The 25,342-nt window shown below is 41.0% G+C and overlaps 1 protein-coding gene across 8 annotated transcripts in view; it reads right to left on the reverse strand.

Annotated features, from left to right (window-relative positions):
* BANK1 (B cell scaffold protein with ankyrin repeats 1) overlaps nt 1–25,018 on the reverse strand; it is a 138,585-nt gene extending 113,567 nt beyond the window's left edge. For 2 of the 8 annotated variants that reach the window (XM_038178682.2, XM_038178677.2), the window contains exons 1-2: nt 24,774–25,016; nt 5,404–5,802 (exon numbers count right to left, since the gene is read on the reverse strand). In XM_038178682.2, the coding sequence (XP_038034610.2) occupies nt 5,404–5,802; nt 24,774–24,807 (433 nt within the window). In that variant the 5' untranslated portion in view covers nt 24,808–25,016. Of the gene's footprint in view, nt 1–5,403; nt 5,803–13,183; nt 13,292–24,361; nt 24,561–24,773 lie in introns of those variants that run through there. The other 6 variants (XM_038178681.2, XM_038178680.2, XM_072036978.1 and 3 more) reach the window with 6 other exon arrangements.
* Nucleotides 25,019–25,342: the final 324 nt, after the last annotated feature.

Below are 25,342 nucleotides of genomic sequence, written 5' to 3' on the forward strand. Positions count from 1 at the left end.
ATGGCTGCCAACAGCAGGCTGTTTCTTACGTTTCTCTTCTGGTTTGAGATAGCCAGGACCAGGAGCCTTAGGAAACAAGCTAGTGACACTAAACACGTTTGTTTTTTGTAGCAGTCCCACTCCCAAGCCCCTACCACTGCACTGCCATCCTGCAGTCATTCTGCAAGGTGGTGGAGAAACACACCTTGAGAAGATGTTGGAGAAGGCGGAGAGAAGGGCAACTGTGTGGTCTTGTCTACTGCAGCCTCCTCTGGCAGTAAGCAAAGCCAGAACCACCTCTTACCTCCATTTACTCAACCTTGGGTGCCCACGCAAGAAGCTTTACAAGCCTGGCTTTAGCTCCTGCACGTACAAAATCACACTGTTCACACACAAACCAACCCAAAGATCAGGGATTTTGTTTCCTCTTGAACTCTGCTTCGTGCTAATGCTTAGTTTATTTTTTTTTTTTGGTAGACTCCAAGTCAGTGTCAAAATCCAGGTGAAATACTACTATTTATTTCAAAGGGGAAAACTTCCCACTTCAATGAGAGGTTTGCTCCATCAGCACAAGTTCTGCTGGCAGCCTAAGAAAACTCACATTGTCATTAGTTACTTCTATTTGAGTACCAATGTGAATAGGATTTTACAGGAGAAAAACACAACACTGAACTCAAAATATGAAGTATTGCTCCAGTACTCAAACGTTATACCCAAACTCATGCTACAATTCCAATAAAGTGAAACAGGAAACAGACACCATAAAAGCTCGTTTCTCTTTTCTATGGAAAATGGAAACTACCATTTCTACAACAGAAATTTCTACAACTACAAATGGAAACACAATGGAAACTACCCCCATATTTGAAGTGGCCTAGAAATTTGTCTATGTTAAGACCTTTTTTAAAGCTCCTAGCCTGTTTGTCCTGCATGAACTAATTAGAGACAAACACAAAATGTCAGTATCTCATTACTCCAGAGCTATACTTTACTACTAGTTGCAAAATCAATTTTCTTAGCGTTACTCTTCTTGGTGATTAAAACCGTGATGGTGCACTGAATACTTGTTTGTTAACAGCCAGAAATTAATGTCATGCTGTTGTCTCAGGTGAAAATATTCCTCCTGAGAATCCTTCCCAGGCCATCAGAGACTCTGAATTCAGCTTTTTTGGGCTGTGCTGATTAACATACCTCTTCCCACTTTTTCAGACATTAGCAGATATGAATGGCTACATGTAGGTTTGTTGAACAGTTCTCAACTACTCATTTTTACAGCAGCAGATTCTCTTCATATTGCAGAAAAGAGACAACCACTTGCTAGGGGGAATGCTAGAAATAACAAGAGCTGTTAAGTTTTCTTTGAGCTGTAAACAATCAAATCAAATTTAAAAAAGCAAGCAGGCTAATAGATACTTACACTCCTGAGCTATACTGAGAGGTCCCACCAAAAAAATAAAAAAAATCTCATAAAAATGTCAGCACACTTTAGAAATAGTGGCACAGAAATGTATCTGTATCAGATGAGACCTGTCCTCCTTTCTGCATCACCAATACCGATGAACAAATAACTGCAGGAGGAATTTAGGACATTTAGAGATCTAATTAACTACTTCTAGCTGCAACTATCCATCTATAAATCATTTGCTCAAGCATATGAATAGCCTGAACTTGAAATACAAGTTTTTTTGTGTGGTCCTGAAATACAACAACCCACAGCTATATCTAGGCTAAAAAAAATCAGGGTATTGGATTAATACATTGAAAGTGCAATTCAATATAAAAGGGGTACACTGCTCAGCAGACCAAGGAGAAATGATAGGAAGAAAAAGGGAAAGGAAAAGATGAATGCAAAGAAAGCGCCTGCTGACCCTACTTTCAGCAATATTATTGAGAGCTGTTGAAAAGAGAACACCAGATCACACTGGGCCATCTTAGAATAACAGAAGATAAAATAACAACATTTCTAAATGTTCTAATCTCAGAGATTTATCTTTCAATGACCACAGTCACAGAAAATTCAAAAACAACTCTAAATCTGAACCTAAAAGAGTCAGATAGCATCGCTGTGAAGTATTTCGTGAACAAGGCCTGTTAAAGGAATCCTTTGACAGCAGCAAAAATATTTGCATTCTCCTTCCTGCCTAAGGTGAATACAATAAAACCTTTCACCAGCCAGGAAGCGTGTCAGAAAGATCAGCTTCCACACATCTCAGTTCTCCATTTGCTCTCCCAAGATGTTCTCCATTTGCTCCATCCCAACAGGGATGACAAACCCTTCAGATTTTGCCTTTGGATTACACTGCAGGGGGAACAAGCTCCCTGCTGGATACAAAACCCCCTTGCCCTTGCATTTCAGTTAGTTCTACTAAGCATTTTAATTCTGATTATTTGCCTGGGATTTTTGGTACACATACTAGTAGAGAGGCAGAAGGAAATTCTAACACCCCTTGCTCCAATGGGATGAAATTGGCACTATCTGGTAGGTGAAACGCTGTTTCAAAATAATTGGTAGGGGGAACACAAAATTACTTTTATTTTGTACTCTTTCTGTATCACACTGTTCCAACAGTGCAAAGAGATGGCATCTACGACAGGAAGGAGAGCTGAGAACTTACCTAGGAAGTTTACAGAGCATGGAGAAAGCTGAAGTAGGATGCTGGTTGCTAGCACCTAACCTACACCATTATTAATTCTCTTCAGAACTGTGACAAGCTGATTTGGCATCCATATTCAGCGGTTATAACTACTACCAGCCACCCCTGAAATGTAGAATCAGTCAAGACCTAACACCTCAACAGCCCACTGTGCTTAGGGATTAAAGGAAATGAGCTGTGGTGGTGAACAACGGCACGGTGCCATGCGGTCATTGTCATTAGAGCACGCCGCAAAATTTTTTAGATTTTCGTAGAGAGACAGCTCTTTATTAATACTGAAGAGACAAGATGACAAGTGTATGGAGGAACAAATTAACACTAATGGATGTTTGGGAAGGAAAAAGAAGAGAAAACTGTGGAGAACATACACCACCGTGTTTTCATTGCTATCTCTAAAAGCAGAAATATTAGGGACAAGAGATAAGCACTGAAAACAATTAAAAGAGATAGGATTTTCCTTCTCTCTCCATATGGGTCATCTTGTGAGTGCACAATCCTGAAGAAAACATTGAAGAAAAAAAAAAAAAATCTTCAAAGGAGACGCGATTCAAGTATGCTTAATAGCCCCTTAGCAAGCCATTTTAAACCCAAAGGAAAAACGTCTTTCCCAAATGCGTAATCTCTCAAAATCTCCGCCAGAGATATCAAAGTCTAGGAGCTAATAGGGTTCTACAAAAGAATGTCCTAAATATGGGCATTGCAGTCACCTTTATCTTTAAGCTAAAGTAGAATTATAAGCAAGGCACACCCTTATTCCTCGGAGCCCAGGTGACAGCATCTCATGCTCACAACTCTTGCACAGCACATCCAAGAGCAGTGCCTAGCTCTCCTAGCAAGCAGTGACCTGAGCTGGCCTGCCCGATGGCCGAGGCACACCGGGACAGAAAAAACAGGGCCAGAGCAGTTTCAGTTGCGTGCACGAAGGAGGGCTTACACCCCAAAGCACCAGACAGCAACGCTGCTCTCAGTTCAGGCAACAGATCTTGTCTGATCCCAGGCTGTCAGGGCAGCCCTGCTACAGACGTACACACTGCGACAGAGGTCTTGGACAACTTCTAATTAATTCTTCTTCATCTGAAGCTTCTGATAGTGGGCAACTGCCAGAGGAATGGTGATTTGGGCACCTATCGGGCACCTGACGTTGAAGTAAGCAAAGTAAAAGGTAAAAGTAAGTAAAATCCTGAGGGCAGATGCCATAAATACTTCTGTGAACACACAGACCTAAGTAAAGATCTGTCATCTGTCTTCTAGTGAACTGTTTATCTTTTCAGAAAAAGTTTGCAATTTCCTGTGCGTGAGTCAACTGGCTGTCCCTGGGCACAGTTCCTTCCTATACACACACATAGATGGTATAGAGTCAGTTTTCATTTCACAGAGAAGATGCCAAGGAACTTCTCTGAAGCTAAATATTAGGCACAGGCAAAAATTTCAAGCATTACCTCCTGAAGCCATAGCAGGCAACCATAAGCAGCTCAGAAAGAAACCTGAAGTCTGAGAGGTGCTCAGAAGATATACTGAGGAAAAGATTAAATACTAACAGCAAGAAACGTTAGAATGAGAGACTGTTGGGAAGGAGCAGCCTAAGATTTAGTTTAGCCAGACTATGTCATCACAGCACGAGTGTGCAGAGACATTCAGGGCAGGTTTGGAAGCTGTACAGCATCCTGAAATGTATCTGCTCAAGCACAAGGCAGGAGGGACATCCAGATAAGTCACGACCCCAGTGTTCAAAAGAATATTGTCATTTGTTCATTTGCATGAAGAAATACTGCTGGAGACAGGTTCATTTCAAAGTAAAACTCCCAAACTGCAGGACGTCTTTCTCAAGCACAAGCTCCCATGCCAGAAAAATGGCACCTTGCAGATAAAAACAGAAGCACAATGTTCTGCTTAGCGCACACACACAAAAACACAACCAACAGAACAGCAGGAGCTGGAGACCTAGAGACTACAGAGAACACCCTGCCATATACCTGAAACTGATGCACAACCCACGTCATCCTTCCCAAGTGAGCAATGCATTTCTAAAGCTATTGCTTGGTAATATTTGTGCAGCCTGGCACAAAGAGGTTAAACTTAATGCACACGGACTTTGCCATTTCAGTGCCTCTAACCCTCCAGAGAACTGTTCTTACATTCCAGAAGTGCTAATTGTAACGTGAGCTCGTCTTTGCTGCTTCCATGGATGTGCAAACACACACAGACGCAGCGATTTTAGACCTTTCAGCACAAACTTGTTACTTCAGTTTGTAAAAGTGGAAGAGGACTCCTGCTTTTACAGCTTGTGTGTGCCACACTGGAAATTATGCCATCCATGAAGCTGGGTCTTGGCCTCTAATCATTTTTCATGGCCAGGTTTACCTGAAGAGATATACATACATTATCACGTTAAAGCATTTTAAAGAGATTGAAGAAACCCATAGTTTTGTACTATTTCTGAGATTTGTAAACCCAGGAAACAGTGAAGTGTATGCCAGCTCTTCAACCACGAAGCAGTGCTGGTAGGCTCACAGGTGCCACTGGCAGATTTTGGGCTTTCCAAAGCCGCTTTCTTGTGAAACTGAAGCTGTACTGAATGTATGACAGGACTCCAGTAAGTCACGAGGAAAAAACATTGAAGTCACTGAGACTTCAACAACCAATGCATCAAAACATTTTTGCAATACGTCATTTCTAGAGAAAATTCAAATGCTCGCTCTTCTCTCTTTCAAAAGGTATTGATGCAGACAGTGAACTTAATAATCACACAATGTTTACATTTTAAAATTACCTGGTTGAATAATTCCAGTAACAATTGAGAGATACTCCGCAGGTTCCTGATCAGTGTAGATCTCTCTGCTCCTTCCACCTAAGGTCAGTACCTCGTAAAGAATCTCTGAATTCTCCACCCCACAAAGGAGAATCACCACATTATCTGGAGGCTGAAGAACATACTCCAGAAAGCAGCATCTCTCTCGATTTAGGCATTTAAGAAGTCCACACGAGAGTATCAGCAGTTTACATTTGTAGCAGGGTAAAGAGAATGACTCCAGGTGCTTGAAAGACAAAGTCTCCAGATTGTAGAGTAAGATTCCTTCTTCATTCAGTACGAGCCCAAACAGAGATTTTAAATAAACAGCCCACTCTTCTGCTTCTTGTTCGTATATCACGAGAATATCCTTCATATGTTCTAGAGAAGAAAGCATTAAAAAAAGAAAATCATTTCAAATCCATTATAAATATCTGAAGCCAGAACGTTGATTTCCCTCCCATCCCACCCCCAAGGGCTTGTGATGCTCGAGAAACAGGGCAGGTCATCAGCTTGAAGTGACAACCATCTGCTTAGTTCTAAACCACAGCAGAAAGATCATCCACAGAACTGCTAGTAAAACTGCTCAGAATATTTCACATTTAGAATAGGTTCAACTACTATTTCTGAATAAATACTGCAATTTGAATGTATAAAGCAGAATGCATTCACATACTCAGCTCGCTCGGAGTTACATTTTTCAATGGTAAAAATGCCCCTTTCTGCTTAAATGCTAAGATTTAATTGTAAAGATAACTATTAGTGTATTCCTCAACTAACTTGGAGCAAAATTGTGTGTTTTATAACACTAGGATAAGAAACTGACTTGTGATTTTACAGCACTTAGCTGCAAAAGTATTTGTTATCAGAATCTCATTTGGTTTTCTTCAACTCTTGCAGCAAAAGCAAACAGCTCTGGAGCTGGCTACCCAGCTTGAGAAAAAGAAACAACATTCACCAAGCTGAAGCTCTTTCAGTCTGGCCAGACTGTGATACCACAGGAAGTAGAACCACCAACCAACTGCTATTTTCAGACCTTAAATTAAGAGGACCGGAGTGGTCCTTTAAAGAGGATGCTTAATCCATGAAGAAGACTTAAGAATTTGCTATTTATGCTGCATTTAAATTTGCTTAGTTCCATCTTACAAACACAGAATATCTCTCCCCCCCCCCCCCCCCCTTCCCCCTTGCAAGTTTGAAGAGCTATCTGCTCTCAGAAATCTCTCCCTAAGGGTTTTCAGACTTTTAGCCTTGCCTCAGTTACAGGTCAAACTGGGCGTGCTATACTTCCCCCTACAGAAGGGGACTTGGTAGAACTCCTACCTCTCTTTCTGAACTTTTGTGAACTCTTCTGGCTTTTCAAAACATTTTTTGAGGAACCCAAAACTGCATTACAGGTTGGGAGTTCGTTCATATAGTACACGGGGAGAATAAAACACTAATCTCACTTGAGATTACTTTGGTTATGCAGACAAAGCTCACATTCAGTCTTTAAATTAGAAGGTCTCATTTTAAGTTCATGCTCAGCTACATTTTCCTATTATAATGGGCTTGGGTAAGGACAAAGCTAAGTGGAATTGCTGGGAGGGATAAGAGAGGTCAGGTGCTGAAAGCATGTGCCAGCTGAAGGGTTAAAAACGTTTTTTATTGCTTCCAGAATCGCGGTGTCCTGATTATACAGAAGCGGGATCTGCTGGCATCCGCCCCAGCACCCCGTGGGCCCAGAGGCTGCGTCGTGTCTGTGTATTCTTACACGAGGAATGGTGCCCAACTGCACCGCATCCCCACGCAGACTGGGAGCATCCAGAAGGCACTGCCAGGTCCTGGATCAGGAGAGAATTCCCGGAGCCGAGCTTTCAGGCCCAGCCACACAGCTTCCGTGTGTGCTGGGCATGGAGGAGCAGCTCCTTGGGCAGGAATATTTGTAAAGATAAAATAATCATAATGAAAGTACACCCAAGGTATCAAGTTCACCCTCATGCAAATGGACGGTACAGGGCTCGAGTATGCAAGAAACTCTGAAGATAAAAGTGAGGAAGTTGCACCGAAATGATAAAAGCAGATGAAGTAATTCTTTTTCCATATTCTGTATCTGCACCTAAGCCCACAGCTTTGATCTTAGCTAAGTGTGAATGAGAAAGAATTTTTAAGATGTTTATTGAAGGCTCAATTGCACTTCTTTTAACCAATATTGATTTTTGTATGAGAAATGAGAAAGAATGCTTTATTTGTATAAAAGAGAGCAAAATATATCTAATACCACACTTGATGGAAGAAAAGCTCTACAACATCTCATAAAACTTTAATACAACTGCCATATTTCATTTGTCTTTTCTACCTATATAAAGGGAAGAGTCATACTGCTGAGGAAAGCTTCATGCGAGGCATTTTTTTCCTGCAGTTTGGCACAAAGCTTATTGGTCTGAAGACTGCAACCAGTGCTATTAAATTACCCCTGGCAAAACAAATGTGGGTTTGTTTGGAATTACATGCACGCTTATTTTTCTGGCCACTGATCTGTTATTATCCAAGCTATCTTTTGAGATTGAGAGTAAACTTTGATACTAAGGAATGCAAGAACTACAGGCTGCTTCCCCAAAATTGTATCAAAAAAAGCAAAACATCACTATTTTAAAATGCTAGCATGATTTTAAATGTAGCCAGAGTTTATGCTAAGAATGGTTACAAAGCTCCCTACCTAAAATCTACTCCACATGCCTTAAACTTTGCCGTTACACAATGTTTTGCCTTTAGAAATTTTACTAAAATGTAAATGCTTGAACACTACTTACCTGAAAAATCACAGCCCACCCAGAACTCCATCTTCAAAGCACTATCATTTTTATGTGAAACAACAAAAGCTGAAATCTTGCCTTAATGCAGCACTACCCAGTACTGAATACGCAGTAACACTGCTTAACTTTTCAACCAGAGCTTTTTCCCCTTCATTATTTTCATCTCTCACTGAATATTTCTTTGAAGCTACTGCACTTGGAATATAATGCAAGTTGAGATGAATTTTGTTCCCTTGCAAGTTAATGTAATGGAAACTATCATATCCTGACAAAATTAAGCCATGCTTCAACTACTCCTACTTGGAAACTGACTCAAAGGTAGAAATAAAGTGTATTATTAGTTCAGCAATGAGAAACAGTAAGAGACTTTATGCAGTCATCCATAACATGAAAAGGTTCTTCTGACAAGCAAAACTATTCTCTAGTTCCTGATGTGTGGCTGACCAAACCCCTCACATCTCACAAAACATGCTATCTGCAGCTTTCTTGGAAAAGACCTGCTGAATCTTAGGAGAACCAAAAGAGATGAGAGTGCCTTTGCAGACTTGTGCAACCAAAGGAATCAAGAGCTTGCACACACACAAGGCAGAAAAGGGACTTTTTTATAACAACAATTAAAAGATACTTCATGGATGGGAGGGGTTGGTCTGTTCTCTCACATGCCTGGTGACAGGACGAGGGGCAACGGGCTAAAGTTGTGCCAGGGGAGGTTTGGGTTGGATGTTAGGAAGAACTTCTTTACCGAAAGGGTTGTTAGACATTGGAACAGGCTGCCCAGGGAAGTGGTGGAGTCACCATCCCTGGAGGGCTTTAAAAGACGTTTAGATGTAGAGCTCAGTGATGTGGTTTAGAGGAGGACTGGTTAGTGTTAGCTCAGAGGTTGGACTAGATCATTTGGAGGCTACTTGCAACCTAGATAATTCTGTGAGGAAAAAAAAAAAAAAAGCAAATATAGTTGGAAAGCAAAATGAAATCTATGGAATTTTGCCATGCATTAAACATGTTAGGAAGGCAAAGGAAAGGAAGCAAAGATTTGGGGCTCGTGGCTACTTTTACACGTTTATGAATCTAAAGAAAGTCTTGCAATCTTGTAAAAGAGATTCTGTTTGCTCGGAGCTGAGCAAGATTCAGAGAAGTAAGTCTAGGGTTTAAAAATGGTCTCTACAGCCAGTAGAGCCCAAAATTGTCTCTGCTGCCTCAGGACACTTTGGTAAGAGGAACTGGCACTCAATCGTTGACTTGTAGCCAAGCTTCGACTGAAAGATGCATCCCCACAGCTCTCAGACCACGCACAACACTCTCCAGTTGCAGTACTGGCAAAAGCCATGCCCAGTTGCTCAGACAGCTGGCCAGGAATTCACGAAACCACACAAGCAGCTTGTCACAGTCAACCTGATCAAGAGTAATTCAACTCTGCCTGCAACGCTTCCCTCAACCACATCAGCTTTTGATGTCTAAGTGAACCCATTCTCAACCACTACATTGAGAAAAGAGGGGATCAATTGCTAAAGAATAAAACTCATCCCTTTTAGCTCTTCCTGGAGTAGATGTCCTCACCTGGGGACAGGGAAGTGTTTTTTCTTTTGTTCCTTTATTTAGTTGTTGTTTTTTCTAAATGGCAGTCTTATAGACATTTGAGAAAGAAGTGCATGATTTCTGTCAGTACGTAACGAACTACTGTCCATTAGTAAAAACTTGTTAAAATATGTAGAAGTGCTCTGTACCTCAAAAGGGAAGTAGAATAGCACAGAGTGAAAATTCTGACTTTCTTCATTGATTAAAAATTAGGGCAACATAAGCAATACTGAAGGACACCTGTGCCATCCTTAATTCCTTTGGGAACTGCACACTACGCACCCCGGGATTACTGTGAGTCCCTCCCCATGCTAAAAACTCCCATAAAAAGAAGCATTTTTTTAAAGGCAGGAAGGGCCTGGGTAGGGAAATTTAAGAGCCTTGATACCACTCACACTTACTTGATTGGATTTTTATCAACCTCAAGCTTTTAGTTTCCCTGTCACCCACAGCAAATGCATCACACTCTCCCATGAGGTCCCATTCCAAGGAACCTTGCCCTTGTCATCTGCAGAGCCTGAAGCCTGTGGTTTTCAGACATTTTTCAAACTCTAGGAGTTTTGCTTCCCCCTCCCAAGGCATCTCCTCTGCTTCCCCTCCTCTCCCCACTCCATTCCTTTCAAAACGCAGGCTGAAACTATGGGTATAGCCAAGGGTCATACACAATGACAAAAATGCAGCATGAGAAGCAAGAGCGTAAGAGGTCCAAACTCCCATCTTTGCACAGTGATTTATAAAATATTTCTTGTAATCCCAGGAAAACTCATTTCCATTTGGGCTGCATGTAGGGTGGGAACGAGGAGCACACCTACTAAGTAGCTCTAGCTCAAATCAGACTCCAGAAGCAAAAGATCTTTAGTCTCTTGGCTCCTGCGCAATCTATTCAGCAGGATGCATCCATTCATCTCTTCATGCTGCTTGCTCAGATCACTTAAGATGATATAAGGAAATGCAGAAGACCGCTTTGCCTAGCACTCTAAACAACTCCTGCAATTCAACATTTGGAAGCAGACTAAGACCATTTAATTCAGTGCTAATCGGCAGCCTTGGCATAATGAGCTGCCCCTCACCCATCCTGAACGCATCGATTTTCCCAGTCAGAACACCTGACACAAATCCAGTAAATGCATCTCAAAATGCACCTCGAGCTCTGGGTTGCAAGGCAAGTCCCCTGCAGCAAGCCAAAATGGATCCATCGTGGGAAGGACAGCGCAGAGCACTTTAGAAATACTTGCAGATAATGGAAAATGTTTTCAAGTAAGTCATGTTGCTTCTCAGAGACTTTCCACTAATGGAAATGAAAATTATAAAAGCCTGCTTGTAAACTTTAGAGTGAGATCACAAAATAGCTAAATTGCCGCAGCATTGTGGCACACCTGTTTCAATTAAAGCAATTATCTTAAAGCATGGGACATTCCTGCTGCCACTGCATCAGCCAGCAGAGTGGCTGCACGCCTATTTTCAAATGCCCATTTAACTGGGATGCAATAGGAACATTTCCATCATTTATGCACCTTCCACTGCTAATTGCTAAGTTGTTTGGGAGAACAAGTGCTTGCTTTATCAGTACAACATCAGGCCTCCTGTCTTCATCGCTCTCATTAAGCTCAGCGAGGCCTGGAGTGGGCAAAACAAAGTTCAAGACAGCAAACAAGGTTCCTACAAATTGAAGGGGATAAATTTTGGCTTGATCTTGGAGGCTTTCTCTCTAAAGAAATTCCCCTGACCTTCCCTGCAGTGACAGTGGGAACACGGAGCCAGGCAGGTTCCTGCTGCCTTGGGAATATGAATGGGAGGATTACGGCTATCGCTGTATCCTCCCTCCCCTGTACAAAAACATGGGCTGTAGAAGTCAGAGCTCAATCCTCTGCTTCAGGGTGCATCTCCTCCGCTATTACCGCCCCACTGAGGCAAAATTTTGTGTCATTATAGGCGCTTCCTTGAGAGCAAATCAGGCCATTTGCAGGTTTTAGCAGAATGTAATCAGGTAATTCAGAACTGCTTTAGACAGTAACAAATCATAAAGAGAAAAATATTCCATAATGCAGTACAAAGAGCTGAACTAACACACTGCTTTTTTTTTTTTTTTTTTCCTGGGGGCTGTGAAGCAAGTCTTTAAGGCTAGATGAAAAGCTGGACAAGCTGCATCAGGTTTGCTTTAACTGATGCTGTTGCTACCAGAAACAACCACCACTAGAGCTGTCCTTTCATTCATTTTAATTCTTTTCCATTGGCAGTGTTTCTTTCATCACCTATCGGGATCTCTCTAGATGTTCCTACCTTGGCTCCCCCCACTGATTTCTGTATTAATGGTCACATTTAAACTCTCCTCATTCAAATTAAATTTCTTTGCTTTTTCTTCTGCCTTCAGTTGCTTTTTTTTTCTTCCCTCTGCAACATTGATTCCATTGTTTCTTTCAAATCTCTGCCTCTAATTAGTTCCAAATAAGAAAATGGGAATTTTTTTTCATTCTTTCAAATCAGAAAATGAGAATTTTCTAATTCATTGAATCATCCAAAGATTAGCCCAACAGTTCCTAAGTCACAGCTTAACATTGCCACAGGAAATCTGCTTGGTAAAAACCTCTCTGAGAGCACTCAAAGCCCACATTGGTTTAGGGTTTCGAAGACTGCATGTTTCCTTTGCCACAAGTCAGCAGAGAATCCAGGGAGGGGTCCTAAGACCCCATAAATCAAACAGCTTGATCTTCTGTTTTTTTTTGCAGACAGGTTTTAAATCTATTTTTACACATCTCATTTCGGTAAGTGTTCATCCAGAAATTAGACAAGCTGTGAGAAGCAGTTCCTATTAAATGTATAACATGTTTAAGCTTCCGAGCCGTAGTTGAGAATGTCCCCTGGTTTCAGCTCATTTCTTTCGTCCCCTTCTGACAAATGTGACAGTCACCAAGCAACAAAGCAAACGAACTCATAAACAACCCCAAACCACCCGCAACCCAAGACAAATGCCTAAATCGGTGTTGGACAAACACTTTACACTTGCCTATTGGCCTTTTAAACGGCATTCATAGTAATGATGCACACAGAAGGAAGCAAGTGAAACAGAAATTAATTCCATAAATGGGTAGCTTCACAGAATGGGCACCGACAAAACTAACAGTGAGTTAGACCAAGACAAATTAAACAACTTCGGATACGTTCAGCAACAACCTCAATAGAAAGCGGACTTCTCTATATTAAACCTCCCTCAGCTTCCCCTCTGTTGCCTTAAGACAAACATTCGAGACACCAGCTACATAACAAAGCACTTTTATTTCTGCCCATCAGACAGAATGAAATTGAATCAGTCACACGAGTGCAAGCCTGCCTTTGCACAATTCCTCCACAGTAGAGCAAAATTAGCTGCAGTGCCAAATACTGGTAAAGCTTACTTGAGATTCTACAGACGTTTTCCAGCAAGCTTATCTTCTCGGCGTATGTTTAACTCATGCAATTGTGTTTTCCCCTTGCAAAATACAAGTTCTCAATTTTTACCGGTCCTAAAATAAGACCCAGTTGGGAAGTTCTCAATTTTGGGTCCTCCCCAAAAAGGGACAGCCTTCACAGAAAGACTTAACAAATCTACTGCTGCCTTTGACCAAACAGGCTGCCTCCTGGAAGCGAAGCAGTTGGAAGTTCTGCACATTCAGGTTCTTGTAAATGGATTTTGCATACCTTACATGCACACTTTACTTCACTGTCATTGACATGCATCCTCAGTGTGGGACAGAAACAAGTGAACTGCCTATATCATTACGTAAATTGGAAGAAAAGTATCTCACTGGTAGTTTCAGCTTCTCAAGCACACTGTCTTTCATGCCTAGTTAGAAGGGACAGAAAAGAAAACAAATCCTTCTTGAACCATTTCTGAGATCGAGTTAAACCATAACTCATTACAGTCAGACAGTCTGTGTTGTTCAAATATAGTGAAACTCAGAAGGCCGAGAAGGATAGGACAGGACAGGACTGAGCCTCTTATGGTTTTACAAAATCTATAATTAAAAAAACTACCTATATATAACCTTTTTTTTTTTTTTTATATATTTCTCTTGAATATCTAGAAAAAAAAATCTCAAAAGAAAACAGCTTGATGCTGTTACAGATCTATCCCTCTTCTTCGTATGGCAGTAACATCTAATCTAAGACTCAACATACCAGTTTAACACACTACCCACGCCAGCTGCTCAGCAATACCTGGCTGCATGTTTAGTACAGATGTGAAATAGCACGCAGCCTTACATTCCCTCCTCTGAATTTTACACTGACCATCCTTCATCTTTCACTTGCTACAGATACTTTCCTAATTTCACAAAGGCACACACAACTTTTACAGCTACCAAAAGCAGCAGCCCTTCACATCTCTACCACACATTGCAGCAACTTATTCACCACTCCCAATCAACTCCCCAGCCTGCTTTGCCTTGCAGTTGCATAAATGCATCTGTTGACACAAAGGAGAATGAAGCACAGGATAAACCTAAGCTTCTGAAGTTAAGCTGAAGGGATGACTACCACTTGCAGCAACAGCTATGGCTTAGAGTAAGTTTATGTTAATATTTATCTTCACTTACCGTGCTTTGCTCACCAACTGGCCTAGGAGCACAAAACCCTCTCAGATTAAACTAAAGCAGAACACCTGCTTCAGGATCATGCCCAACGTGCTCCACCTGCTAATGCCACAGCACTAGGCTGGAGTGAGTCCAAAATAACCCCCCTGTCAATGTAAGCTGCGTGGCTCCCAGGTCCCTAACACCTACAACTCCCTTTCTGTCGGGAGCACTACTTACCACCGCAGACATCCGCAGCGGTATGGCCTGAGAGCACCCACTGGTTTGGTTGCTGCCACTCAGTGCTAAACCTGCAGCTGAGCTCCCACTCCCACACTTGTACCAAAGTAGACGACTCAAGCAATGCTTGTGAACACAGCCACTTCCACTGGAGTCGTAGCTGGTGCACACAGCTGGCTGGGGTGGCATCTGACTCACTTGCAGGTATCCAAGTTGGCTGTCTAGGACTACAACCAAATAAAACACAGAACTAAATGCTTCTTATGACATGAAAATTCAGTGAATAGGGCTTGCAAACTACACTAAGAATGGAATTATCCAGGAAGAAAACATGTCCAAGATTCATCTTCAGAAAAAATTACCATCTTTAAATCTCTTGTGAAACGTTTCATTGATCTGATATTAATCTGAGGAAACATACGGCTTTTAAAAGAGAGGAATTCAAGTTTATGAACACTCATCTAAAGAATCCTACTTCTTTAATAAAGACTTAGATTCGTAACTATCATCAGTACCACTAAATTAACTAGTAGGGTGTTAAAACTTTGCTCTTGTCAGTATAACTAAGCAAAACCAACTGTTTGGAAGACAGTTTTTATATTTTTTTGTACAATTTAAATTTTGCAATGGCCATATATGATGTAATTGTGAGAGATAAAATAGTACAACTTACTTCTAGAATATCTTAAATACGGTTAGCGTTCAAGCCTTTATTTCCAATAAAAAAGGATTAGCTTTTCATTTAAGGCTCTGAAACATTAAATCCAATGAGTTTGCTGTCACAGCTTCACAGTACGGTTCTGCCTTTTTAGGCTGTTGTTAAGGCATGATTTAAAGAAGAGACTGTGTACAAATTTAATAATGATGATTATATGTCATCCACAATAAACAGGATGGACTTAGTAGCATGTGGGAGTACAAAATTTATGGTACACGTGATCTGTCTGCAAGCTAAAATCCAGGAATATGGATTGCCTTTTTAATGAATTCCCTAAACTTCTTCAGTATTGAAATATAGGCTGCCAGTTTGCCGATGAAACAGCTGTTTTTAAGCTTTTGTAGAAAACCACCTGACACTAATTTGGCAAGAGTGCTCCAAGAAAATTAAAATGCCTCTGTCCTGAACGTACCCTGTGAGCAGACAACACTTCTTTCCAAAATGAAGAATGTAGGATCTGCCTTAAACTTTCACACACAATATTTTTCCCCTGATTCAGTTACTGCAGAATCTGTTTCATGCATTCAAGCCCAAATTAGATTTGGCCTCCTCTAAAATGGTTAATCTTGAACAGGGAACAAAATTAACAAAGGAGAGAAACAAATCTGGAAGTTTTGATGATAAGATTACAAAGTTACAGAAACAGAATGCAAGTATGATAACCTTCAAACCAGTTGGGATCAAAAATCACTGGCAAAATTCCCTCCCATGGTGTGTATCAAGAAGGCTTCACTGATTAAACGGAGCTACTGTGCCGTGCCCTAGCTGGGCATTGGCCTTACATTCACACAGGGAAGAGGTCTACAGAAACTGAAGAGTCCCTGAAATGCTCTAGTAGCAGACTAGAAAGTCAAAAAAGGGGGAGAGGGGCTATTGAATTTTATGCATTTTATTAGATTTTGTAGATACTATTAAACATATTTTTGAATCAAGACTTTTTTTTTTGTTATTTGATTTTATTAAGTTTTGTTCATGTAGCCCTGCCTTTCAAAATCACTATTTAAGAGTCAGATAAATTTGAAACGTAAATTATCTTCAGGCATTAAAAATTAAGATTAAGTTGCTAGAAATGATGTTCTGGACATAGCTAAAACCATTTAGGGACCCATAAAAAACTCATGTGGTCTATTTGGTTTCCTTATTTCCTTAAAGGCCTAAGAGACTTGCTTTGAAGTAAAGGCAGGTCTCAATTCAAATCACATGCTCGCTTATTTCAGTTCCCTTGAACAAGGAAACAGTGTTTTAAAACTGATGATTATCAATCAGCTGTTTTTCAGAGGACCTTTTTTTTTCTTTCCTTTTTTATTGTTTGTTTTTTAAAAGTCAGCTGTAAAGGTGCAACCACATTAGATGTGATTCAGCCAGCTCCTCTAATTGCTCAGCAAAACTGAGTTTGTAAAGGGAAGAACTGCTCTGGGGGGGCGTAAGCCTACTGTTAGGCTGCTAGCTGCATTGGCCACCCGCTGAGGATTTTCTATCCTCATAACTCAAGCACATACTACTGGCTGCTGTTACAGTCAGAGCAGATTTGAATGCTATTGCACACACTTGGAAAAATTCTTAGTAACAAAACCTTAGATAAGACGGTCACACAAAGGATTTTATACTGCATATCTACCAGTTTCTCATTATGTATCATATGTTAAAAGGAAGATATTCAAAACCAGAAGATACCTGTCCTGCTGTTCGTATTGTTTGTTAATTAAAACAGATTTCTGTCACTCAGACAAATTATAGCTTATCAAACAGCAAGTAACTACAACAAGTTCTGAAATACAAATCTTAAAATCCAAGGACCAGCAGCATAGATGTGGCTGCTTGTTTTCTTTTACTGCCTACTATCACCTCAGCATTAAACTGCTTTGAAACCTGTGCTGTATTTAGCCTTCCCCCCCCCCCTCACCAAGACACCAGCTTTACCTAAGAGGGGGGCTCTTATTTTCCATCCTCAAATTGCTCTAAATTGTTCTTGTTTGATTCACTCCAGGCAGACGATTAGTTTTTCACTTCAGTTATTTAAATTGTAAATGTTTCATGAATAAATGAAAAGGATGAATAATAAAAGGGTGTACCATATGAAAATATGTTTAACATATATATTGTTCTATTTCTTAGAAGTTCAATTTGTAAACACCATTCAATACATCTTTCTGTGTTTTTCCAAAGGCTGCCATTAGGAAATAAATAACACTATTTCAATCATACCTCTCATCTTATATTATAAAAAAAAAGAAAGAAAACACACACACAAAAACCCTTTTCATTGAATACAGTAAAAAAAGCTCCAGTTATTCATTCCTCATGTGTTAACATTCCCCCTGTGCCGTGGACAACAACTTCAAAAAAGTACTGTTCAGTGTTTTTATTATTTGGAAGAAAATATAATGATCAATGGCAAGTGAAAATATCATTACTTCATTACATTCTGACAGGAAAATAGCTTGCTTTGTTCAAGAGACTGAACACAGGCACATTTCCACACTGAGAAACTTGAAGGGTAAAGTACAGCAAGGCACCAAGGGCTCTGTGCGTGTATTCTCACAGAGACATGAGTGCGTTGGAGCCTTGACAGCATCTCAGCCAGGCTGGGGGGGCAAAAAGAGGTGGTGTTGTCTTTTAGTGGGATGCTATCTTTATTTCTTATACGAAGACTCTTACCTGGTGAATATCATGTCTAAAGCAGGGGATTTAGGATGAGGTCTTCACTCCTAGGTATGGCTACGCTGTCATCTACTGGCGTCTTAACTTGGTATCAAGGCAACACTTAGGCAGCATCTTTCCCTTTCCACCTCTGACGTTGTCCAGAGAAGGAAAACAAAAAACAACCAACCAACCAAAGAAAACAAACCAAAACCACTAAGAATGTGAACTGAACAGAAGCTGCAGTAGGACTTCAGCAGAAAGACAAGACAGCCATAAAAGTCTCCTAGCTGACGACACGCATGCTTTCCTAGTGATTTTAAGAAGTTTTGCTAAATAGACTAAGATGGAGAACCTTAGACCTACGAATACAGTCACCTTCCAAATTCCTTACCCCACAGTCATGTGCAAAACCTGGAGACTGCTAGAGAGCATGTTTCACAGCAGCAAAGAGAAAAGCAAGACACGTATCCAGGAGCTGTGGACTTCAAAGGCAGCAGAAGTTTTCTTACAAACTGAAAGAATTAAGAAGTATCAGCTTCTACTAAGGCATTCAAGTGGAAAAGCAGAAAATACTTGCGATTCTTTTTTCAGCTATGAAAATACACAAAATTCAGGAACTCCCTGGAAGCAGTTCCCAGTAGTAGGTAAAAGGGTATAAAATAAGCAATTTAACAAAGGTGCTGCATTTCAACTTCATAGCCTTACACAAATTGTCACTAGACCTTAAACACATGCTTAAAAATCCCTATTCCCTTTTTCTAAAGGATGCACTTAAGCATAAGCACACTTTTTGCACAAACACATGCATGTCACACTTACCAGACGCAAAGGAGTATTTAAAATGCCAACTGATAACCAGTGAAATTTTACCAGTTTACCCATTTTATTCCACTCGCTTTTTTGTTTTGTTTCTGCCTCCCAACAATCACATTGTACTTATCAATAACCACATTGAAACATTGCTGTATGAATCAGTACTTGATCTAAACACAGATCTGAACTGTAGCAATAAAATCATGGGGTAGCACAGCAACAGAGCCGGATATGCTCAAGACACCTTCCAAGAAAAATCCACTGCTCTTCAGAGCTGTTTTGAGAAAGGTGCTGCTGCATCAGCCCCCGGGAAGGCAGAATGGGTGCTTGTGGAGCCATCTCCACTCTGACCTCGGCATCCTCACAGAGCATCTCTGGAGAGGAAAGCTAAGCCCTGCATCACACGCTGCATGCCAGCCACATGCCCAATTCTGCACAGATGCTCAGAAAGACTGCAGAAACTTGGACAGGCTTTGAAATGATTTTGCAGTTAAAAGCAATCATTACTATCTCACTGCTATTACAACACCTTCATCCTATTTTTCTTACTTAGAGGCGCAAGTTTGGAGTATGTAACGTTAAGGCACTCATATGCTGGACATCCTTCCTAGTTTTCTGTGATCTCAGACAAGCCATTTAATTTAGGACATTGTCCTCCCTTTATTTTTAATATTATCACAGTCTTAAAATGAGTCATTCAACATCAAGATCCCACAGTAAGTTTGAGTGAGCTACCATAACCACTGAAAAAAACACAAGCCTGTGCAGCATCCCACCGAGGGAGCTCCTGTTGCTAGAACTGCCATGTTCTTTATCTAGATTTAGGCTGGGTCTATCTGCACAGCAAAGAATTGCTCTGCTAAGACATACCCTCTGCTTTTTTCACACTATTACAGCACCCCTGAGTACTTGACTTTTTCTGCCCTTCTCGGAATTGCATTATATTTGCTTGACACAGTTTGAGACCTGTACTTAGGTTTATTTGTACAAATTTTTGTCTGATTTGACAGAAGTCTGATGCATTTTCTACATCTCCCTGAACATTAACAATAATTTTCCAGCATTTCTCTTATAAATAAGATGGCACTAAGGACCAAGTTCAAGTCAATTTCAAAAATAGGCAGCAGAAGCAACTCACACCAATACAGAAATAAACAGAAACTTTGTTTCCCTCCAAGTTGATAGAACAAAGCTCACCTCCCCAAAGTAATGGCAACCACCTGGCACTGTGAGCTTTTGAGAAACTGTAGCATTTTGTTTAACAGTTGCCATTTACTTGTGGTTCCCATATATGCTGATACTGTCTTCATGAGCAAGAAGAAAGGAAAAGGAAGTTTGCTTTCCTGTTCTATTCACAGTGCACATTGCTGCGTTCTTCAGGTTTTGAATGCTCTCTCAACGCTCAGTCAGCACACCTGGGTGACCGATCTCTGAGAAAAGTATCTAGCTGTGTGTCACTGAAGGGGGACAGGCAAAACAGACTATAGTTAGGCAAAACCTCTGAGTAGTTCTTACGATAAATGAAAACTCACAAAAGACCTCTAAAAGGGATTTCAAGATTAAGTTGTACGTACTGTTGTAATTAATATTTAGCAACAACAAATAGTTATCAGTTGGCAATGGGTTGTATAAAATGTAAGCTCAGGGTGCTGAGCAAAGACAAGAAGCAGTGAACCACAACCACAAACTGTAGCTACTTTATCTGGATAAAGTTTCGAGTCATTTACATCTGTTAAGCATCTGATGTGAAAGCAAAAGCATGCTTTCCAAACTCAGCTTGGCTTAAACTATATCAATCACATAAATCTTATCTTAATTTAATTTAAATAACACACACAAACATTGAAAAACAGAGTAATGATGGCAGTACTTAAGACCTGTTTACTTAAGTGTCAGCCCTGTTATAGCATAAATTATACTCTGAGGAGTTAACACAAAGCCTTGCTTTCTTCCTATGCAGGGAGCCAATGGACACTAAATAATAATCAATAATTATTGCATGCCATAGACACCAATTTAATGTTTAGATTATATTTGTGATTTCTGTCTTACCTTCAAGGCAGTTTCAGCATGCTTAGATATTTAAAATATTATTTTGAACCTACTACAACTTTTGTTTACACTTAGTAAAACCTAGCTGTTTATTACAGATCATATTCTAATTGCCTGATTTTAATTTACACAAGAGGTCAGGGAAACTTCATTTTCTTCATGATAGCCAGAAATGACTGGACCTCCCAGGAATATATAATTATATATCACAAACTATTGCTGCTGTTTGCATTGTGGCACTCGTGCTTATTGCCTTCTAGAGGAGGTAAAATGTTCTTTACTCCCTACAAGCCAATAACAGGGTATGGAAGCTAAATAAATGCTCAAAGATCAGCTCCAAGAGAGACACTGAAAAGGAAACAGAGACACGGTAGTTCTCCAGTCCCTGGACATAAACCTTCTTTTCAGAAGCTGAGATAATTGCTCCTTCTCTCACCTTTACTGTGGCAGCACTGATACGCTCTTTCAAATGTGGGTGGTCAATTGCTTATAGGTAAGCTTCAGTAATCAGTGTGCAAGAGAAGGGAGGCTGGAGAGGAATCACATAGGGAAACGTCTTGTTAGGATCAACTTTTGAACCTGAATCAGCTACCCAACACTTCTGAGGGTCAACAATTGCTGTGTGTTATTCACAAGGTTCTTGAGTATCAAAGCGTTATAGCAGCTGCTTTTCTTCTTCCTCATTCAGTATCTTTTTAGAATTTTGTATTCCAATTCCTAGCCAACAGACTCATCTGTAAATGTTGCATCTGGAGTACACGTCAGAATAACTCCTTTATCACAGCAAAGATTTCCATTTCTAGCTTTTAAGGAGTCAAATTTCAGCTTTAAAATATCTGAACATTATATTTGTGTCTCTCTGCAGAAATATCAAAATATTTCATCAACAGAAAAACAGGAACTTCCTTTCTAATTAAGACTGTAAATGGAAGACAGCAATTTCTCCAGTACTTGCTTCTTTGATACTCAAATTGCTAAGACGTTATTAGTGTTAATAATTCACATTATGTGATTGCTAAGTCTACTTCAAAATTCTGCCACTAGACCCTTATATTTTTGAAGGGAGTCATAGCCTGAGGATTATTTTGTCCCTAGAAGTGCAGGTCTTTAAAAAACTTTAAGGCTACTACAAATGAGGCCACCCCTAATTCTTGAGAAAAACAAAATCAAGTATTATTTGTGTTTATTCACCTTCTAGATTCCCTTGTCATGTAAATACTGTCCCAGAAACACCTGGAGGCGCAGAAATTCACATCAGGTACATAAAGAGTGCACAACAGCAGATCTCAGTGGTGCCACTCATTTTCATGAGTATGGAGGGAGTGATAACTCGAACATGACACAGCCACTAGCAAGTTATCCTGTCAGTACCTCTCATCTCAAGTGAAGACAGGTGTCATCAAGGATCAGGCATTACGGATGTTTTACCTTGACTAGGTACAGCATGTTCAACTGAATTTGTACGAAGAAGTTCCTGTAGACTAGGGTTTCCTACAAAATACTGACAAGCAACAAGACCGTCTTACCCATGGTGCACTCTGAAGAGTTTTCAGATTCAAGTGTGACTAAGCCATAGGCAATGCACTCAAAGCAACTTGTACCTCACAGCCAGTAAGTCCATCAGGAAAATATAAAAAGATGTCTTTTCAGTGTGGTAAGAAAGCTTTGGTGCTGTCGTAAAGCTGCAAGGGAGAGGTCTGTGTATGGCAGTCCCAGGTGGAGAATGAGGCTTGTGCAGAGCAATACATGAAAAAAAAAAAAACAAGAGACAAATGACAGCAGAGTAGAAATCCACCATATCCACTGCTGCCTGAGCCTACCGCTACTTATCTCCCGGCCAGTGTCGATGTGTGGAACTGGCTGCAAGCAGCTGGGAAACCTGCCATGCCTCTGTGGTGCTCTGCTGTATTTGCTCAGCAATTATTGCAGCAATTTCACATGCATACCTAGGATCTGACTGCCTTTATTCATCAAAAGCCAAACCTTAAACTGTACATCCCCAGGTCATGCACAATTGCACACTGTCATTTATATACAGCGACCACTAAGGAAGTGTGTGTGATTATCAGAATATAACTGATCATTACCACTCGGAAATAACTGCCTAATAACTAGGACAGTAAAATGCATATTTAGAAATGCTATTAAAGATGTAGTTTTGCTCATGCATGCTACTTTTTTCTTTAAAATAAGCTTGCGATGCTGCAAGTAGAGTCTAGATAGAAAATCCCATTTATCAAAGACCAGATCCTAGTAAAACAACCATATCCATTTTACAGCCAGCTTTGAGGAGCAATCAAAGCAGTCATGAATTCTGGTATTTTATTTACAACTGACTTATTATACAACAGGTTGGAAAGTCACTTCACCTTTCTTCCCTAGTGTTTTCATCTGTTTAATAAGCATAGCAGGTAGCAACAGCTTGCGCTGCTAATATCACTTGAACGTTGCACTTTATAATTAATAAATAATAGGGTTACTTTGGTATTATGATACAAAATATAAGGTACTCTGAAGAAACTGCCTTGACATTTAAAGCACTCATTTAAAAAAGGTGAGCCAGAACAGTAAACCAAAGTACTGAGTCACTTTTGCAGAGACAGTCCTTTAGATCTCTTTCTTGATTCCTCATTCATAAAATTAGGATAAAATATAGTCCTGACTTGCAAAGATAAAGCCAAACTCTCTGCCACAAGCAAGTCAACTGAGCCAAACCTCTGGCATCTGGCTACACATCTTTCATTTCCCCTCTGAGAGCCCAGCTTTGCTGTCGCTGGTTTGATTTAAGCCTTGCTGAGCCTTGCAAATTTATCTGAAGAAAATGGGAGCAGTAAGCTCACAGCATTTCTGTGAATAAGGAAACAGGACTGGGAAGAACGAACAGAGGAACTGGGAGCCAGGGGCTCCCGATTCCTGTTCAGGCCTGCCACTGGTTTACATGTGACTTTTGTAAATCATTTGATCTTTTTATCAGCTTTTTCCACTTGTAAATGGAATGATAACACACCGTCATCTACCCAGGGAGTGACAAAATATATGCCAGCAGTTTTGAGGCACGAAAATAATGTGAGAAACCACTGAAAACATAAATAAGGAAATTAATATTTCCGTGTACAGCATACCAGGTATTTGCCGTACAGCTTTATAAGGCTAGATACCGTAGTGACTGCTGAGAGACTGAAAAAGGGTAATAATTTTTTAATTAATAATATAGCACGCTGTTAGCTACTTAAGACTCTATCTCAGCATGGCCGTACATGTAGGACAGAATAAGGGTGCCCATACAACATTTTTTCTGTCACCTCCTAACTTCTCAGTGCTAGACTTCCCGCTCGTCAGAGAAGCTGTGTTACGTACTGCAAGACAATAATGGGCACACTGAGGAGAATTTTCAAGGAAAAATTATCTAAAATCACCTGTGTGCTAAGAGCAGCCTCCTCAAAAAAAGACTTTTGCATAATTTGTCAGGAAAAGTGCATAGAAGTAGCATCAATCACTGGAAATATTGAAAAGGGGAAAAAACTGACAGGGACTAGCCATATTAACAGGTTACATACCAACTTTGCACCCACTTTTCTCCAGAAATATCAAGGATGAGCTCTCCGCTTGCCAGCACAGCACGGAAAACTTGGACACCAGGTGCCTCTGGGCGCCTTGTACCACACGAACCTCCCCACAGCCGCCACCTTCACACCCTGCCAGCAGCCGCCCGCGCCCTCACGGACGACGCTGGGGGAAACCCACAGCTACACCCTCCTTTGCACGGGGCAAAGAAAGAAAATAATAATAATAATAATAAAAAAACAAACAAAGAAAGAAACAACGAAAAAAAAACACTCCTCTCTCCCCTCATGCCCGCGGTTTCACCGGGCAGCCCCTCGCTGCCGCCCCTCGCCCCCCGGCCACAAGATGGCGGCCGCAGCCAGGCAGCCTCGTGCCCCCCGAGCCCGCCCATCGCCAGGCACTGACCCCAGCCGCCCCTGCCCCGACCTGCGGGCCGCATGGCGCCGTGGCCGCCTCCTCTCCTTCTCCGTCTCTTTCCCTCGGGGCACAAAACGCTGCCCCGACCGCCGAGGTCGCCGCCGGCGGCCCGGAAGCGTGGGGCCGCCCCAGGCTCCACCCGGTGGTTGGAGCGTGAGGGGAGCCCTCGCTGAAACTTCCTCCACCTGCTCCCTGTCGCCCCGGGGGGACGCCACCTTGTGTGGAAAATGCCCTGAGGTTGGAGATTTCCCAGCCCCGGGAAGGTGTTTCTGGCCCAGGGGGGTTGAACGCCTCCTTTGGGTTAATGATTATTAACTTTTTGATGTGAGAAGATCAAAAATTTTAAAAGCAGCCTGTGAGAGAGCTGACCTTCAAGCTCAGTCAGGAACCACTGATCAACGCGGCGTCCTTCAAGTTGAAAATGAAGGCTAGACCCACGAGGAGCTGCCTCTAAAATGAGATTACAGGGAAGCTGAAAATACCTTCTGGAGAAAAAAATAAATAAATTGGTTTTCAAAGAAAGCAAAGCTTTGACTGCACTTCACCCATGGGTACGT

This window comes from Anas platyrhynchos, chromosome 4 (assembly GCF_047663525.1).
Source record: "Anas platyrhynchos isolate ZD024472 breed Pekin duck chromosome 4, IASCAAS_PekinDuck_T2T, whole genome shotgun sequence".
NCBI classification, from domain to species: Eukaryota; Metazoa; Chordata; class Aves; order Anseriformes; family Anatidae; genus Anas; species Anas platyrhynchos.